The sequence below is a fragment of the Dromaius novaehollandiae genome, chromosome 2, assembly GCF_036370855.1.
Source record: "Dromaius novaehollandiae isolate bDroNov1 chromosome 2, bDroNov1.hap1, whole genome shotgun sequence".
Classification (NCBI taxonomy): domain Eukaryota; kingdom Metazoa; phylum Chordata; class Aves; order Casuariiformes; family Dromaiidae; genus Dromaius; species Dromaius novaehollandiae.
The window spans coordinates 115,589,925-115,609,980 of record NC_088099.1 but is presented as its reverse complement, the minus strand read 5'-3'; the positions used below and the strand labels follow the sequence as shown (position 1 = coordinate 115,609,980).

The 20,056-nt window shown below is 37.6% G+C and overlaps 1 protein-coding gene across 16 annotated transcripts in view; it reads left to right on the top strand.

Moving 5' to 3' along the window:
• Nucleotides 1-20,056, top strand: part of PTPRM (protein tyrosine phosphatase receptor type M) — a 482,698-nt gene that overhangs the window by 194,940 nt on the left and 267,702 nt on the right. For all 16 annotated transcript variants that reach the window (XM_064507225.1, XM_064507224.1, XM_064507229.1 and 13 more), the window contains exon 7: nt 9,563-9,856. In XM_064507225.1, coding sequence (XP_064363295.1) covers nt 9,563-9,856 — 294 coding nt within the window. The remainder of the gene's footprint in view (nt 1-9,562; nt 9,857-20,056) is intronic.

Sequence of the window (20,056 nt, the reverse complement as noted above, 5' to 3'; positions counted from 1 at the left end):
TACAATTTGATCCAAGTTGGAAAGGAGAAAATGAATATCCTAAAACCAAATCTACCACAAGTGTGGGATTTTCCTTTAGAAACTAGGGAGGAAACAGTAGCTTCTATGATGCATCGTCTGATTTTCAGAAACAGTATCTTTTGCTGGATAGGACTTTTTCCTTTTGGGAATAGCATTCAGATTCCCATGGACTACGTAATTATAGCTTTTCTAATAGTATTAAAGAAAGTTATAGACTCCATTGTAAAAAGACCAAGAAATTAATTTTCACATACTATATTCTTGTCAGTTTGCTTTCCAAATTATGCTCTAGGTTTTATTTTCTTGGTTTAAGATACAAATTAACATTTCTTATGACTTAGTCATCTAATTAAAGAATCAGTACCTATTGCATTATGAGAGCTTGTGCAGTTCTGATTTCAGACACAGTAGACTGGATAAGGGGCTTTATTATTAGTTGGTCTGGGATTTGCTCTTTTCTTTCTCCTAACGCAATAATAATTTTATATATTTATAAGCCTGCATGGGATTTGTCAGAACATTTTCAAAGATGTGATCCTTTTGCTAAATTCCTAAATTGTTTATGATTTTGTTCAGCCAAATTAGGGCAATAAGTGAGGTGTGGGAGAACTGTTGCAGCTCAAAATCCATCATAGATCTTGTTCCTGAAATCAATATAGAAAGATGTGTAAACAAAACTAGCACTAAGGGAGGAGGGTTTGAAAGCTGGAAGAATAGTAGTATAAATAAAGAATCAGATGAAGAAGTAATTAAAAAAAAGCATAACAGGTTTTTGAGGAAGAAAGATGAGACAAAGTAAAGAGAACAAAAGAGTTTACAATGAGAAGAACTACAGGAAGGTTAGCAGATGGGCTATAGGTAAGGATGAATTTTTTAAATTAAATATGGAGGAGGATGTTTAAGAAGAAATTGAAGAACAGACTAATGGAAAGGTGATATGGTTAGAATAGTGTGTGTGAGATGAGCTTGACTTTAGGATTTTTTTGTTGTTTTAGTTGATTGGAGAGGACCAAGTTTGGGATATAGATTAGACCAGGGAATATCAGGTCACCAGTAGAAGATGCAAGAGAGAGCCTTGAAGAAGAAGGAACCATCTTCCAGAAGCAAGAATATGGTTTTAGTTGATGTGTTTTAGAGAAACTGGAGGGAAACAAGACAAGACAAGAGGATGGAGGTTGTGGATAACCAATATACAAAAATAATATGACAAAACAAATTATGGTACAAAAACTTAGATAAGCTATTTGAATGGACAGATGAAGAAAAGCAAATAGAGAGGATGGGATGAGTATATAATTACAAGGAATAGTGGAAAAAATGAGGTTATTTCAGCCCAAGGAAAGATAGCATGAAAAGCAAATAAAAGGGGTGGCCAAAAATGAAAATGTATGGAACTCAGCAAAGAGAGAATGAAAGGATGGAGGATGAGCCCCAACAGGAATGATGAAGCACCTTTCAGACCTAGAGGTAACATCAGTCGAAATGAGGAACAAAGGGAGGTGTGTGAAAGAGTAAGATGAAAAATTGACTACCTCAGTGACAGGAGATACAGAAAGCCAAAGAAGTTAGATTTTTTTCAATTTCTTTGATTTAAGCTGTTTTAATTTATTAGTGTTCCTTTTGCAGGACCAGAGATGAAATTATTTAGCCTATCATTAAAGCATTTGTGCGTACCCAGATTCTTTCAGAAAATTTGCACTAGGTGCTCTGAACAATTGGATAGCCTTAGGGTGTAATCCCATTAACTACTTATAGAGTGGCAAAGTAATTATGGTAATCCCCATTGCCTGTACTGGAGCTTTTATGAGACCACCTGCAGGTCATTCCTTCTGACCTAAAAAGACCTGTTTTAAACATGGTGCTGTAAAACCTTAGATGACTATACTGAATAGCAGCATTAGGGGCTAATTAGTAAATATACTTTGTTATCGATGGCATATAATTAAGAAATTGTATTTCCTAATTTCCTTGGCAGCTTTTCTGCACTGTTATTTAGCAGGCTTCAAAGATAATGGATAGATTTCAGTAGAGATACAGCTCTTTTTAATCCATTACCATCAATAAATCATGAAAAATGTACATTTACCCATGCTGTATGCAGTGCTTAGTATACTCGGGAATTACTGATGGCTTAATAATAGTATGTATAGAAACAGTAGTGTAATTACTCCCCTTTCTTTGTTGGAAGCAATGAATCTAATTCTCTTCTCATTTACACTGGTGTAACTAAGCTGACTTTAGTGGAATTTCTCTTGAATTATATTGCTTGGATGATAGGAGAGTCAAACCTAGTGTCTGTAAGTCAAAAAAGAAAGTCAGTTCTTCACATCTGTTGTTCTCTGCTTCATTCTGATTACTGAACTTCTCTCAGGTTGCAAATAAGTAAATACCACTTTGGAATTTGAATTTTTTAAAAATACCTTTGTTTTTAAATAGGGGCTTGGAGACATTTGCACAGTAAAGTGAGTTACAAATCTGTGCAACTTTTTCTACTTAGTTGTAGACATAGTTTCACTGAATAGGAATTTACTGCAAGTAGATTCCACTTACTTTCTTATGTAAACCTCTTTAAGGTTTATAGTACTACTATGGGATGATGTTCTGTGTCACTGGAAATCAAATACAAGAAGTTTTGAAATCAGTGGAAGGACCACCAGTTTCAGGGGCCACAAACCAAACCTGAAATCACAAAGAAGTAGGGATTAAATCTTGAATTGTGAGATGAGAGATATGGAAGAACCTACCCAATGTTCTTACTTTCTTCTTTTTTTTACCTGAGTAGGAATGGTTGTAACAAAGTTTAATCTCTGTGTTAAAAAAAAAAAAGCAATTAAAGGTCTGCCAGTTAATCCCATGATATCTTATTAAAGAACTGTAAACATGAATATTGTCTAGTTAATGAGCAAAAAGCCTGTCACTGAACAATTAGTCTGGCCTAAACATGAAGGGGAAAAAAGGATTTTTTGAAAAGTTGTGCTATCTTTATGCCTTTTAGGTGATGGTGAAATAAATTATTGACTGCTCTATTTAAATAAATCCTGAAGGGGACGTTTTCAATTTACGCAAGCGTTTATTCTGATAGCAAAGGCTGAAAAGACAAGTGCCTTGTCATTGTGTGCGTTCAGACTACACAGTATCCTCATCTAAGTTTGTATTGAAATGTCACTTTATCTAATGGGAGATATGAAATTGGACTTGTCAGATCACCCACTTATTGTAAAAAACAGCAGTTCGTATCTAATAGGTGACATAAAAGTAATCGAACATTGAGCAAAAGGAAAATAGTAGAGTAGAATTGATTAAATGTATTCGGTGAAGTTAAACAGACTTCTACATACAGTCTCTAGGTTGAATTTTTCTAATAGTGGACAGATAGAGCACAGATTAGATTTAGGAGAACATAATGAGCCTGTCTGAGCAGACATCAGATTATAACGCAGTTGAGACTGCTTATTGAGTTTAAACAAGGTAAACTGAGGTGTCAAAGTGGTTAAACGGAGTTTTGTTAAGTTTTTAAGTAAGGGCATAGAAAGGTAGCCATCTGTACTGTTGGGGACAGAAATGTCTGCCTCTTTTCAAATGGAAGATTTAACACCTTGAATAGAGCTGAATATGTTTTGGGCCTCTGGAACAGAGAATATGTTCCAGAGGGCAAAATCATTTTGAGATCAAGACACAGTAAAAAAATAATAAAGCCTGCTTATCTGTGGTATCAGTTGTTCTCATACATTAAATATACGCAGGTAAACATATTTTCTTCTGCTCTCCAGCTAATCCTTCATGCTAGATGCTTTTCAGATCCATCTGTCTCTGTCGCCTTTTTTATGAACAGAGCTGGTAGTAGGGTTTATTTTTAAAGTTGCCTGACAATTCCTACTATAAAGTCTTGTTTTCAATTTCTCGTAGTTTTGGCAAACAGACTTCAGGCCGATACTTTCCAGAACGAGTGCCTGCCTCAGTCTGAAGGTTTCTGAGAAACTTTCAGACAAAACAGTTGAGATAGTTCAGCCATCCTGGCAAACTTTCCATAGGAAAGTGTTGGGTCCTCTAGGCTTTGGAGAAAGAACATAAGATTTTTTCAGGAGGGTAATAGTTGTGTCAAGAATACTTCTGTTTTTCTATTGTAAAAATCTGCTTTCAAGTATAGTCAATTTACAAGCTACCAAAAAAAAAAAAAAAAAAAAAAAAAAGGAACACTTCTCATGTGTACCATGGACTTCTCTTGAATTTAACTCTCAAATTCCCCCAAAAATCTAGATGCCATGAACAGAATTTAAATGCAAGCTGATCTGAGCTAGTCTGCGTTGTGCTGGAGCCAGGCACAGAACTTGAAAGTAGGGAGCTTACCAGTATACTGCCCTCCACCTCTCTGAGCCCGAGTTCTGCAAAGCTGAAATTGTGAGATGCATAATATGGATAGAGAGAGGTGTAAGGGCAAGAAGCTGCGTATTTAGATGAGGTTGTTATTGTTGGACTGAAAGGTATGGCAGTGAGAGAGGAGGTGGATAAAAACTAGGACTATACAAGCACCAAAAACTAGGAAGAGAAAAGAAAGCAGAAGGTGGAACAGAAATCAGTGTACATACATACATATAAATATATGTATACACACATAGATACACGTGTGTATGTAGGAGATGAAGATGGAGGCTGAGGCTAGTAGGAATGGCAGGGGAAATGTGGAAGGGGAGAGGAAAAGCAGGTGTTAAGGAGAAACATGGCTGTAGAACAGCAGCAGTCTGGCAGGTGGGGAGAGGAGCAGATGCAGAGCTTGTGGATACAGCCCGAGGGAAGCAAAAACCAAACGTGGGGGCGGAGTTTAGTGGTATTTGAATGTAGGAATGGTGACCATAGAGTGGAGAGAAAAGGGAAGCAAGGCTGAGACTAGGAAGGGTGGCTGGGTTTAGCACTCTTTAGCTCAACGGATGAGTGAGAACAGCAGAGGTTGAGGCTCTGGGCCAGGGCAGAGAGCTGTCAAGTCAGGAATGGACAAGTTGGAGTGGCTGGGTTTGGCAGGAGACATGTCTGGGGAAGGGAACGGTCTGTGCCTGGTTAAGGGTGGATAATAATTCAGGGATATCCACTAATAGCCAGCTACTGACATTGTACCTGCAGAGATTTATTAGCGTATGGTACAATGGCACTTTTTTTTTCTGTAGTTTTTCAGAGTATGTATAGATTATATTTACTTAAAAATATAAAATTAAAATTACATAGAATTACTTAAATTTACTTAAAATTACTTTCAGTTATCATTTAAGAACATTAGAATATTATATCAGGTCAGCTTTTCATCCTAAACAATCCCAATAAAGGAATATTGTAATCTTGTATTTCAGTCACATTTAAAGTTTGCTCACATTCGATACAGGTAATATTGCTTATGGGTGTTGTTTAATTTTGATATTCATTTTTTGCTTTGACAAAAGATATTTAATAACTTTTTTTTTGAAAAGATATTCTGTGAATAATTGTAGTATTTCAAATTCGTTGCCTTTCTTTTGTTAAGGGGGTATTTTTTGCCCTTTATCCAGAATTAAATGCTGCAAAATGGCACTGATATGCATTGTTTCCAAAGGGACTGAATCATTTGCATGCTTAAAAGATGAGCACAACATGAAATGGAAGATGGAAGAAAAAATATTCTTAAAATAAAATTGTTTAATTGAATTCAAGACTATAAAATTTTACTGATTTAATTCTATAATAATTACATTAGAAGTTATTAATGAAGACATAGCATTAGAGATCTTATGATTGATACTTTATTTTTTACTACTTCACCTCTTCATGATATATCACTTAGGCTTATCCTGGCATTCTCTTTCTAACAGTAGCTGTTTAATTAAAAAAAAATAGCTTGCAGGAGAAATACTACTTCCCTCTTCCCCCTAAACTTGACATGGCCCCTATTCTCCTAGTTATCACCCCCCCCCAAAAATCAAAAAATATTATTGCTACCCTTAAAGTGGATTTCTTTTATTTTTCAAGCAAGCTGTTCTGAGTTACAAGTGGACAAGAAATGTCTATTTTTTTCTGGTTTATAATTCAGTTAAATCTCAGAGATTTATATTATCTCAGTTGGCATGTCTGCGTGATGCCTTCCCACTATTAAAATTTTAAAATTTAACTGTAAAACATAAAGGTGCTAGGATCTTGCAGAAAATGTTTGGAAATTCCATATAGTTTAAAGTACAAAGCAATGTAAAACAAGGTGTTGCTGATTCAGGTGTGTTTGCAATTAATATAAAAGTGCATAAGAATAAATAGTTGCATATACATATATGGCTAAGTTTATTTTGTCCTCTGTATAAGAAAAGGGTTACTCCTTATTATGAAGGCTTTGTCTTTTTCTCATATTTACTGTAACTGATCCATTTACATTGGTTGACCTTCCAGCATCAGTCTAAAGCTTTCTGCTGTCTGCCACCTTTGGACTTTGCCTTCTGGTTTCGTAAGGTGGCCAGGATTTGTTTTCCGTAAGTGACTGTCCCCATTGCCATTTGTCGTAGAATTCCAGGAGAGGCCCCCTGTGCAAATCTGTAAAGCGTTAAATATGAATTTATGCATAAGCTCACCTTCTTTTTTGAGTTACGTTAATATTCTATTTTAAAATCCAAACTTTACAGGGTTTTAAAGTACCTAATAGCTTTGTTTACTTCTGTTTCAAAAGAGGTCAGCAAGAAAGATCCCCTCTTTAATCTTTCAAGCATCATACTGAACAGCCACTAGTACAAACTTGTTTCTGCATTTGGTTAAAATATGTCCTTCCTTGAATGTGCACGATGGAGTCACAGATCTATTATGCCATTTTCATAAAAGTATTAGTGAGAAAGTAATTTGTGTGGTATTTTTTGAAGACTACTCCATTGGCTGCCAGTAAAACTGCTTTTAGTGGAGGAAGATGGTGCTGCAGTCTGGCACTTACCTGATTACCTGATTCCAACTTCTCAGTGTCCTAAATATCAAGATTAATTCTGACTAAATATGAATAAGTGAATAAGGTGGAAGAACAATTTTCATCCCGTAGTCATGAAATCAGTTCATATGGCAGTTCAGTATTTTGAGAATATTCAAAAAAATAAATGATTTGCTCATTGTGGTTCAGTACCATAGGATGCTTCAGTTACTGTTTGTACTGTAGTGTATATTTAACTTCGGGACTCTCTTCTTTTTTTTTTTTTTTTTTTTTTTTTTTTTTACCAGTCAGATAAAAATGAGCATCGTATTTATAACAATAGGTTCATTTTATGTAACTTCAGTCTCTAGTGAGAAGACTACTTTTAGTATTAAAGTACGCTTCTAGTATTAAACCGCAATACGTGCAGGCTTTGCTGAAGTCACGCAGCTTGAATTAACCTTTTGCACTTTGGTCACAGAGGAATGAAAAATATGCCTGAAAGGATAAAAAGACAATAAAACACTGTCCATTTGAAGTACTTGTAATATACTTGGAATGAATTGGTGTAACCACTAACCTCTGTGACCTAAGTCCTGAGTTTGCATTTTGAATGGCACTTCAACAGCCTTTACTAACATTTGAAACTTGAAAGTAATTAACTGTTCTTTCAGCATGGCTAAGTAAATGCCTCAGGATGCTCTATAAAACCTCCATTTCATGTCTTGGTTCACAAACCAGCCTAATGATTTAAATTGAGGCTAAATCATTTTGAGTCAAGTCAGAACTGTTTCAAGACGTGCTATTGCCGTATAAAGCCATAGTGTGTATACTTCAGGAACTATAATTTCGATAAAACTGCAGTCTTACCAAAAGATGACTTCAGTTGGCCATATATCGTTGCTGACATATAACAGTGTTATCCCTAGTGATTTGAAAATGTACACAGTGCTGCTCTTTTCTATAGTTACTAGACCCTGCCACTGTATTTAAGCTGGTGTTATGTCAATTCCAAACAGTAATAGTTAGCAGACATCTTTGGAGACTTTTTGGATTGTTGCCACCTGTATCATGTTCTTCGTTGATGTAATCAATTAGTTTTATTAAGATGAACATGTATAATGCCAGTGCCTCTATCTGCTATTTTGTGATGTCATATTTCAGCAGTTACTAACAGATAGCACAGATTTAAGCTTATGCAAAAGTGTACAGTGATAGCTAGAAACCCAGCACCGGTCTGAGGCATACCTGATCTTCAGCTATGGTCTTCAGTACGCTTAATGCTTTGTGAGTTAAGTACCCTTTTTTTTCTTCTACAAAAGACAGAAAGGCAGCATGTGTAGGATAATTATGCGTTCATTAAAATAACATCTCTGCTGTTTCTCAGGAAATATTTAATAGTTATTCCCAGTAGTTCCTTTCTCCCCTATGTGTCATTCGCTTACCTTCTTTTAAGTCTTTGAGAAAACTAAGAAATATATCAGTTCAACTTTCTGTTTGACTATCTGTGTCTCAATGCTTTGGGAAATAGTTAGCGGAAGAATAGGATAAATCTGAATCCACAGCTGAGGGAAGACAAATGTTCTACTTTCATCAAATATTCTGTGTAGCATTAAGAAGGTGGCAGTGTTTGCTAATAGGGACATAAAGAATATTGGATCAAATACTGCTTTATTACAGTGGCACAATTTCCTTCTACTTGAATATATTTAACCAATGAGTAGGCAAATTGTAGGCTGATGTGATGCATGAAACATCAGCAGACTAATTTCATGGATAATCAGTAGAAAAAAAAAAGAAGAATGTTTTATTTACCTTTAACAAAAAGATGGTCTGCAAATTACTTTTGTAGTGTAATTTAAAAGATGAATTGTCTGTCTCAAAATAATAAGTGGTTTTAAAATTTTGCTCACTTTTAACATCTTCAGAGTGCAAACTATTGTGAGATTGCACATACACTAGATTTGTGAGAGTACTGCTTTCATTTGGTAGTTAATGAAAATAAGCCATAACATGCAGTAGAGTCGGACTCACAGTGAAGACTCAAGAATTCTCCCAGCTCTTATTTAGAAGCTCTTTCTGTTTAACCAGGACTTGAGAAAATACTATATTTATTCTGCTTACGCAGTAGTCTAGTAGTCTACGCAGTAGGCTGAGTAGTACAGTCTTTGAGAAATAGTGAAAAAAACCTTTTTTTATGCAGAAATCATTGCTCTATGCCTATGAATACACAGAAATATGAATTTTATCAATTTTAAAAATTTTAGTTTTGAGTAAGACTTGTATTTACATCCAGTAGGAACTGTATTTTAGTAAGAAAACTTGAGATCAGCTTTCTTTTAAATTGTAAGTTAAAAAATTCCATTTAACAATTATAGCTGCACACAGTTTGAAGTTATATGGTATAAAACAAAAGCTTCAGGTTAAACCGTCTACATGCATAAGCAGTAGAGTTTGTGTACTGGAGTTTATCGGAAATCAGTAAATTAATTTGTAGTGGTAATTTCTTTATGTCCGTATCTTTTGTGTAGTCTTCCATTCTAATATTGCATGACACTCATTGTCTATTTTAGTATTTTAGAAGCAGAAAAAAATATCAGTATCATTAATCATTATTACTTTTTGTAACTAACTTTGCTTTAGAGCCACCTGTTCCCATTGCTCCACCTCAGCTGTCTTCAGTTGGCGCAACTTATTTGTGGATACAGTTGAACGCCAATTCAATCAACGGGGATGGACCCATTGTTCAGAGGGAAGTCGAGTATCGAACTTCAAGTGGAAGCTGGTATGACATCCAGCCGGTGGACTCAACGAGCTATAAGATCGGGCACCTGGATCCTGATACAGAATATGAAATCAGCGTCTTACTTACAAGACCAGGTGAAGGAGGGACAGGATCTCCTGGCCCTGCTCTTAAAACAAGAACAAAATGTGCTGGTGAGTACTAGAAAGCGATCAGAAAGTTGTTAACGTCTTTCCAGAGTTGAAAATAGGTTATTTTGCTAACAGTTGTTACTATCTACCTTAAACCAGCAGGCTGCAGAAATTAAGACCAAATGCTTCTAAGTTATTAGTATTTGCCAACTGCGATGACCTTGACACCAGCCTTCAGTGCCACAGTAGATTGTAGATCAAATCATACCTCTTCATGCGTGAAAGTGATTGGTGTAGAGTGCTGTGTAGATAAACAATTTTTACTTTCAGGTACGCAGCATTCCACTGAAACCTCTCCATTTCGTTACACCTCCTCTTGTTAGTGTAGGTTTAGGGGGCAGATTGATTTTTCCTTCCTTTTTGTTGGTTTTTTTTCCCAGCTAGAGTTTAGAGCTTCAAGCTTGATGGGAATTTTGTTTGTTTTGGGTTTTTCTTTTTTTTTCCTGTTTTCAATGTCAGGCATATAAAATCTGTAGGTAAGGTGGAAAGATTCTCTGTAAGAGCGAAAGTATTTGCTGCTATGTCTCAATTAGCAGATAAGGTGAGGACAGCTTTCTTGAGTGACTGACAGCATGTCTTTTCATTAAATGAGGTAGTATGGATGTTTTGGTCATTACTGTTTTTCCCCAATATTCTGAATCCTCTTTCTGCTGCTGTGAAGCTGGTGGAAGACAGGTAGACATGTACCTATAGGAAGTGAAGTTAAACAACTGGTGTTAACTTATTGATCCTAATATTTTAAAGAACTGCTCAATATTATTAGTCTTTTTAACAGTTTAACCAAAAATAATTACCTATCTCAGTGGAAATAATTATGTATTTCCATTGCATATGGAAGTAAGTAACTTCTCAAAAAGCCATCTAGCCAGTGGCTAAATGGCGGTTTGATTGAAATGATTGGAGTGATGCCAAATATATAATGAAATGTATTTACAGGCAGAATTCTAGCATTATATTTTGAAGATGCAAGCTTACATAAGTACTGATAGTTTTGTATTCTTTTCATGTTTTTTCTTTCCAGTAAGGAGAGGAAAAAAGTAACATTTAATGAAAATACTAAAAGGCACTACACAGTAGCTAAGTATTTAGTATTTATAAGATTTTCTTTATTACACTAAAATAACTTCAGCTTAGTCAAATTAGGACATAAAATTAATTAGAGTTCCTTTCAAGAGGGTTTCTAGGTCGCTATGCCTTTCATAATAACATAAAATTGTCTGTCTAGACAAGGTGCTGTATATATTTAATAAAGAAGTACTCCAGATACATTAAAATTAAACCAATTTTTCACATATTTTGATTCCCCGCTCATATGATTAGATAATGTAACAATAGATGCTGTGTAAGACAGCTTGTCTGAGCTAAGGGGTTAGAGAGAGAAATTCAGAAATTTAATTTTATTTAAGACCATCATAGGCTTTCTAGGCATTCCAGTGGTAGATACTGTTGAGTATTAAAACATGCATTCAGTCTCATAAAACACTGTGCACTGGAAGTATTTTATTACCTAGTAAACTCTTGTAATATATCTGCATTATTTGTGTTTTCATTAAGCTAAACAGTAACCCTCTTAAATTAAATGCAGAAAGTAATGGCTGAATGAAAAATTTAAATTGAATGACAACATTAAATTTGTCTCTACAAATTGACTTTTTTATAGCAGAAGATACTGCTTTGAAGGTGTACTGGTTATTGGTTAACTGCTAGCAAGTGACATGCTAATAACTGGCCTGAGGGGTTAAAAAGAGATGCTGATAAACTAATGACAATACAATTAAGCTGGGTAGGAGTAAAAAAATGCCAGTCTCCAAAGCATACCGTAGAATTAATAAAACAGGAGTCTTTAAGAGAAGAGTCATTGCACCTTTTTAATTACTGTGATAATTGTATGCTGTTCGCCTGTTCCCTTGGGGCCTAGTGAACCACTTTGAGACTTGAAGCAGTATGCTAGATAATCTTAATAGTTCTCCAAAGCATTTGAAATATGTTTTCATTTTAGAAAAATGAGATTTCCGAGACTTGTAATAGACAAGTGCGATCTGTAACTTTAGTAAATAAAACCATCTATAATTAGAATGCAAAAGAAATGAAGAAAAAAAATCTCTCCAGACTTGGCTGCATTACCCTCAGTGGAGCAGTTGTTACATACTTTCTGAAGTGCTTTGCTTCCTTCTGATGAAATGTAGTATACAAGCCAGGCTGAGGAGTAACATTCAGATCCGGATTAGATTTAACCTAGAATGTGGAGTTCAGGTTTGAAGAAGAGAGGGGGTTAGCAGGTTTTGACCAGTGTGAACTGCATCTGAATGAGAAAAAAGTTTTCCTAGTCCCAAGGCCTGGAACCAGGGCCTCCTCAGTGACTGGGATTTGAATAACCGCTTGCCGGGTTAACATCTGCCTCACCCTGCAAGGGGCTTATATGGTGATATGAGCCCAGAAGAGTACTGCTATTTAAGGAAAAATTGGGGGACTAGTTGTACATCAAAACATTTCCATAATACTGTATGTGTCAGATTACTCTGATGTACGTTCTCTCTCCTGTTTGTTAAATGAGAATTTCAAAATAATGGCCCACAATTACAGTTATTTAACGGCAGTATATCAGAGTCCTTCACAGTTCGGACACCGTTATCTGAGAAATCTGAATGTTAGCTCGGTGTCAGACTCACAGTGCCAACCACTGTTACAGAGACCACGCTCGCACTTGCTCCCTCCCTCTTGCTCCCATACTCTCTCTCCCTTACCCAGCTGCTGCTAGCAGCTAAATAGCTGCACAAATATTTGAACCAAATAAATCACCCTGTATCTAAGCACAGAATCAACAGTGATTCTGCCGTGAGGGATATAATAAGTCTGAGGATCTCAAGGTAAATAGTTATCAAAAATTTGTTTTCCCTTACTGAAGTAGATTGTGATTCATCGGGTGTCTGAGAAAGTCCCAAACCAAATCTTCTCTAAATCTAACCCCAGAACAGTTGAACCATCAGTGGTAAAACCTAATAGGAATGTTAAAGGATCAATAAAGTCCTTTGTGTTCTGTAACTTCCTCTTACTTTTATCAACATGTCTGTGGATAGCATTTTTTATCTGTGCTTTGCAAAATATTTCATCTTTGACATGCACTGTAAAAACCTGATCCAGTCCATATCCCTCTACCTTGAGGGTAAGACAGTGCCCCAGTGAAAACAGCCTTCTGGACAATCCAGAAGCACTAAATAAGTTCCTGCAAATTTTTCTCTGTGGCCTCTTTGTTCCGATGCTTTACTAAAAACTGAGGTATTGGACTGGAATGTCCAATACTGAAAGACGTTTCTAACAAACTGTCCCCCAAATCATCTTTTTTTAAGTGAAATAAACTCTGCTTCTCTTTGCTAAGATATGATTGTTGCCCTGGAGTGTTTGCAAAAATAATCTGTGTCAATTTAACCAATGATTTTCCAGGCAGAGAATTCACAAAATGCCAAATATATACAAGGAAGTAACAGGAGTGTTTTAATTAACATTGTTCTTTTTGCTATCTCTTCCACCCCATCACCTCAGCTTGTCAGGAAGAAAGCTGTTGCTCCCAGTTCAGCTTAGCTCTTGAATCACTGCAGCAGGTTGGTTGTAAACTCTCCGTTACTCCTAGAAAGCTTACTACAATCTAGAAGAACAGCAGAGGAACTCTCTGAAATCTGCACTCCCAAAGATTATTCTTTTTGCTCGCTATTTTAGCTACACCTGGCTAATTTTTTAAGATGTCAAAATTACTTGCCTGCTTTCTGTGCTTCCCACTGGCACTGTGAAACCATCTACATGTGCCAAAATGTTCACTGATGGAGTGAGCAGTCTCTGCCCTCTCATCTGTTCAATTAAGATCTCATCTCCTGTTAGCAGATCCTGAAAATGATCGGAGTACAGACATGAACAAGAGGGACAAACCTTTTTACTTGGGAACGTTACCTAACTTGTGTGTTTTCTCCTTTTCATTGTTAACAGAGGTGCGTAACTCATGAGCATGTAAAGTCTGTAGCCAGTTCATAAACTGCAGGGGAATACAGTAATCACATAGACAACACACATTCACCCTGTCAAAAGCTGTAGCCTGATCTAAGGCCAAAGCCTAAAACTCTCTCATTGTCCCCATCCTCCTGTTTCAGATAGTCCCTACAATTTATACAGTACTTGCGCACTTTAACTAACTGCATTGGGTTGGAACAGACAACGGTGTCTTTAGGCAGACGCTGCTGGGCAGCAACCACCTGGAGCCCTGCATGCAAGGGCAGCATGCCCTTGCCCACACAAGTATGCCAGCTAGTACTCCATGTCACCTGCCATGAAGCGCTGGCCAGGATCTACAAGACGGGCAGTCTGTGGCTCCTGGTGTGTAAGATTCAGAATAATCTTTTGTCTTTGCATTTGGCTTGCCCTGTTTTCCTGCCCTGTGTCCTCTTCCCATCTTCTTTTGTTGTTAATCCTGTAATTGATCTGTCAGTGTTCACGTTCTCTTCTGTCTTGAATCTCAGTAAGCAGAAACTTGCTGTTTATCTCTATACCCTTCTCCATCCGATATCACTGTTAGGGAAGGTGAGTTCTTTCCTGAAGAACAGCTTCCCTAGCCTGAAATGGGCCAGAGAATGGGCTTTCCCAGTCCTTGGAGGCTTCTTTGAATCTTATGGCCTTTTTGTCTCAAGAAAAGAAGAAGGATCTTTGTGTCACTGGGAATTAAATTCTTCCTTCTTATTGCTATACCTTGGGGGATTGCCTGTGAAAGGTTTTCCTTTTTCCTGGCATATAATAAAGTCTTAACAGCACTTAGTTTTGTGATTGTGAGAGAATATCAACTTGAGCTGTGCTCTAGATCCTTTTTTACAGCTCTTTCTCACAACTTAGCAATTTTCTCAGAAGTTTGAACCAAGGTTATGCAGCTGTGTTGTCTCAGAGCTTGACCTTGGGTCACAAATGCCAGAAGCTTGAGGAGGAGGTTGGAGGTATTGTGCCATTTTACTTTCCATGGAAAAGTTCAATGGTATTTCTGAAGTCACCCTTTCAAAACTGAAACTATAATAAACACTAGCAGGAAATTGACTGCAGGAACTCCACATTGAACTACTTACACTGAACTCCCATTTCATGTACTCTTTTATTGTGGAAGCAATTTACAGTTTTAATAGAAATTTGGAATAAAGTATAGCTACTGTATCATCCATTCTCCACATGCCTTTCTGATCTACAAACCCTTCCCGTATAAGGTCCACTGTCTTAGAAGAGTAAAATGCAGTACTGAATTTTGTGCAGTGGAGCAGATAAATAACAGCTTTTGGATGTGCAAAAGATAAGCTTAAATTTTAACAGAATTCCAAGAAAATATTGTCTGGTGGGATGTATGTCCATGTCACTTTGCTGGTTATCACTTACATTGGATTAGGCATCCAAAGACGTGCATCTTTTTGGAAAGGACGCTACCAAAAACATAGATACTGTCCAGCTGTGACTACTATGTGAGTTCTTCCTTGGCAGCCACTGGAGACCTTGGGTCAAAACAAGAGGAAAAAACTCCAAATTCTAAAAAAAAAGAAAAAAAAGAAAAACCTTCTTCAATTCAGTTCTCTTTCTGTTTGACTAGAATTCCCCTGTGAGAGTCTCTTAAGTACATGAAAGCAACAAAAAGCTGCAGTAAACTCGGAGGAAAGAAGCTGCAACCATGGTTATCTCTTCCACCCCATCACCAATTCAATTCAATTAAATGCAATTAAGTTCTCCTGGACCGTTTTCACAAGCTGGGATGTATCATGACATCTGCCTCTTACTTCTGTCCTTCCCCAAGATTGTATGGGCACTGAGGTTCAGCCTGATGGAAAGACTGCGTATCATAGTCAGAGGCTCCTGTTCTACAGCATCCTATTGTATGCTTCTTTACATAGGTGGTTCCCAATGATAACGATGATTTCATTTCCTTCTGGAAAATAAAAAACTATTGGGTTATCTGCTCTTTCATGCTAAGTGTGTCTTTCCTTCACTGGGGAGTTCCCAGGTCAGGTTCTCTGTTCAGTGAACCTTCAGACTGCACACAAGCACATTTTGTAGCATCAGGCACTAAACCAGCTGGTATCATGTAGAAGTTACTAATCCCTGCAATTCTCTATCTTCACCAGTCTCCAAAAATTTTTGGTTCTGTTACAACATCCAAAGTTCTTATTGGAGGAACAGAACGTTTTCCCTCCCCACCAGCTGAAGGGGGGCTATATTTTAGTAGGATGTGTGTGAGTATATATGGAATGTAGACAAATTTTGATGATGATAAGGACAGGGAGTTTGAAACCTGATATTTAGATCAGTTTATTTCAAGCAGCTATTCATTACAATGTGGAAAAGCATTTAGATTTCTTTCGTGACAATTATATCTGCTTTAATAGGAATGGAAACTGAATGTTTGTAAAAAGAAGTGTCAGGTAGGACTGTCTTCCATCATGTGAAAAGCAGTTGTATAAAATGAGACTTGGTTCTTCACTTTATTAGATTCCCATTTCAAAACATTCGTGGAGGAAGAAATTAACCTGCTCTTTGAGACAAATGAACCTTCACCATCTTATAGCAAACCTGAGGGGCAAAATTATTAATTTCTCATCTGCCAAGTAGAGGGAATGTGAAGAAACATAATGACCATTGAGAAAAAAAGTAGATAATACGATTTTGCCTATGACCCAGCTCCATCTCCAGATTTGTTGCAATCTCTTACTAATTATAGGGATAAGCTCAGAAAAACACTCTCAATAAATGAATTCAGCTTTGATTCCGGAAGGATTTCTGGGTACTAAATGAAAGAAACAGCAAGTTGGCAGTGTACTGGCTTAAAGAAAGGCCTGTATGTGAGCACCTTTAATAGAAGTGGTAAATTAGGTATACTTGTCCAAATATATTGATAGGGCGTTCCTTAATGTTATTCTGTTCTGAACAAATTGAACATGAATCGTGCTTTGGGCCCCTCTTTTAAAATGTGTAATTACTACAAATTACTGCAGATTTAAATACATGGATTGGTACTCAAAAGTGATTAGAAACACAGAATAGGGAGCGCTTCTGGGCTAGATGGCTTCCCTGCGGATTTCTGCGGGTGCCTTGAACTTTTACTTAACAGCTGTCCGCAGGGCACTTTCCCCCCCTCTTTTGATGGAAACTTTCACATCACTTTTTCACATCCTAGACTAGGAAGAGATGCCAAACTGCATTCCAGCTACAGGCAAAAACTTCACTTCTTTATTAATAATGCTGAATTTTTGGCAGAAGTATTAGCAAATGAGAAAGGAAAGGATGGCTTTTCCTCTTAGTGGAGGAGGTCTCATGCAGAACCAAAACAAATTGTGACTAAGATTTTATACATTTGAAGTAGCCTAAGTGTATTTACTTCTTCAACTTATACCCCAAAATAATAATAAAATATGTAGGCCTGAGGGTCCATATGAATGTGTATGTACACATATATGTAATGCATATATGAATGGAAGCATCTCCCCTATAACCAAAGAGGATTTAGGCTTTGAGACCTATAGAATTACAAAAGCATTTGTCTTATAGCAGTGCTAGACTGCTTCCAGCATACTACTACTGTATACTATATGTGTACATCAGACCTGTTGTTTGATAGGCTGTATTAGAAGAGATGTTATGTGGGTTTATTCTCCAGCCCATCAGGGATGAATGATGTAGTCCTTCTCAGATGCTGAAGGAAAGCCATGACCTGCCACCTTTGCAGAGTGGCAGCGTTGACAGCTCAGGCACATGTGCCTTTTTGGTCCAGCTGACTGAGAACTGCCAGAAGCCCCAGCATGATCGGAACCTTTAGAAGAGCTACATTAACTCCCCCAGCTCATGTATGCTCTGCTAAAGAAGAAAATCTCCATTAATCTGGAGTTTTTGGAAGTATGGGAAGCAGGTTTATCATAACCTTTAAAGGAATCCCAGTGGCATATTACATAACGTTAAGATTGCTTTTTGTGGACCTAAATCAACACCCAATGAAATAAGGTATTTCATCCAACAGTGGTTGCAAAAGATGATGGCCTCATGCTATGCCCAATGTTTTGGGGCATTGTAATAAAGGAAAAAGGGACTTTCCTTTAAATGCTACTTAGTAGTCAAGTGACTGCATAGAGAAGTAAACACAGGGCTTATTTAGAAAGTAGTTGAAATAGCCAGGCCTCATTGAATGTCTTAGGATATTTACTTACTAAACTTCATCGAGTTTTACTATGGAGCCTTTGCCTCTCTTTGCTTCATTTATCATCAAGAACAAGTTTCATAAAAAAAAAAAAGTATAGTCTTCTTCTGAGCCATCTGTATTAGCAGCCAGGAAAGTAAGTTATCCCCTCAGCAATGGAAGTCTAATTTCCAAAGGATTTGCCCTCTGAATCTCCCCACTTTAGGATGCCAATCCTATTTTCCCTGGTCTCCGTGTCCTTACAGCATACCTGCAAGGTAGGAGGCAGCAGCTGATTGACCAGGAATCTGCTGTCAAATATAACATTTAATGCTTGACTTCTGCTTCCTTCCCTGAGCCTCCTGGATGACTGCACGAGTCTGGGTCTCTCTCATCTATTGGAAATAAACTCTGGCAGGCCTATATGAAATTTGGTTAAATTTGAAACAAGCTATTTGGTTGAAATTCACCAGTGATTTTAAAGGATAGTAAAAGGTGCAGATGGATGAATGGACAGGCGTCCTGCTCTTTTATTATTGTAGTGCTCATCCTTTCTATTTGACATTTTCAGACCATGCACTATTTTGTCTTGCAGCTTTGGTCAGTTGTCAAAACATGTACTGCACAATTCTGCTGGAGCATCTGTGAAGCATGAAATATCCAGGAATTATATAGAAGCACTGAGCAATTTAAGTTAGGAAGCTTTTAATTTTCTCTTTAGAAAAACTGATTACAAAAAAGTAAATCCAAAAATTTGCAGACTGGTGAGTTAATTCTACCCTGCTTCAAAGAAAAACAGTGACAGTCTCAGGTGCTTCTGTTTTTTTCAGTGATTGAGAGGCATTTTGGCTTTGCCAAGATGCCTGTTTTACAAAGGCAGCATGGTTGTACACAGAATTCAGTATGTCTTACAGAAAGTTTTTGTTAGGAACATCTCGTGCTAGGGGTTCTGGCTTTTTTGCTTTTTGTCACAAAGTACAATTACAACTTTATAGTCTAGACTATAGACTAGAGATCTAGTCTGAGATCTGAAATCGGGGGAGGTCCTGATGAAGAAATACCCTGACACTGGAGGAAAAACTTTCTCATCTGGCTGCTGGCCTAAAACACTCATGAATAAAGTGTTCTAAATGCATAATTCTGTCCTAGAGTCTAAGGAACTCTTCTGGCCAGCAAATGGGTATCACATTTGTCCCGATCCAGTATCGGGAAGGTTTCATTACGATCCCAAGGATGAGATTAAGACCCTAAAACCGGTCAAATGTCATGCAGCCTTTTACCTTTATTTTCAACGGAGTGGGGAGAAAAGGTGGGGGAAAGGCGAAAGGGAGAGGGGAGCAAGGGTGAGGGGAAAACATAAAGTTGGAAAAGCAGAAAAGAAACTAGCTACCGCCACTCCGAGTCCGACGATGTTCCGCTGACTCCGCTCGAGATCTTAAGTCATCACAAACAAACCCCCCGCCCCCCCCCCCCCCAGTCTGCAGTTTTTTATAGGTTCTTGGTCCACCTCTGGGAGGTGCTTCATGCACAGTCCGTCCTCTTGGAACCTTCCAGAAACAGGCTGGGGGCATCTGGGGGTCTCCTGCTCATGCGCAGGTGGTAAATGTGTACGTGCAGTTCGTGCCAGACGTGCTGTTCCTCTAGAGGTGACCCTCTGCTCTCTTCGCGCCCTTTTTCCCCCGTGCAGGTGCGCGAGGTTGTTCACCTCGCGGACGGCTCCCGGGGGCGCCAGCGCGGCATTGCTCGACACACCTTGGCAGCAGCAGCTCTGCAGCAGCAGCAGCAATGTCGAGACACAACTGCATTTAGTACCAGTTCTCTAAAACATTTCTGTGTAAAATTACAGAAAAATGAAATTGAGACAGTTCAAAGAATGCTAGGCTTCCATTTCTATAACTGTTTTCAGGTAGCTTGAAAAGAGTAGTTTTGTTTAGAAATGCATTTGAGTATTGCTGAGTACTTCGGATAGGCAGGGAAGAGCAACCCTTTGGAAAAGAGGTTTTTTCCAGGCTCTTCTACAGGCAACA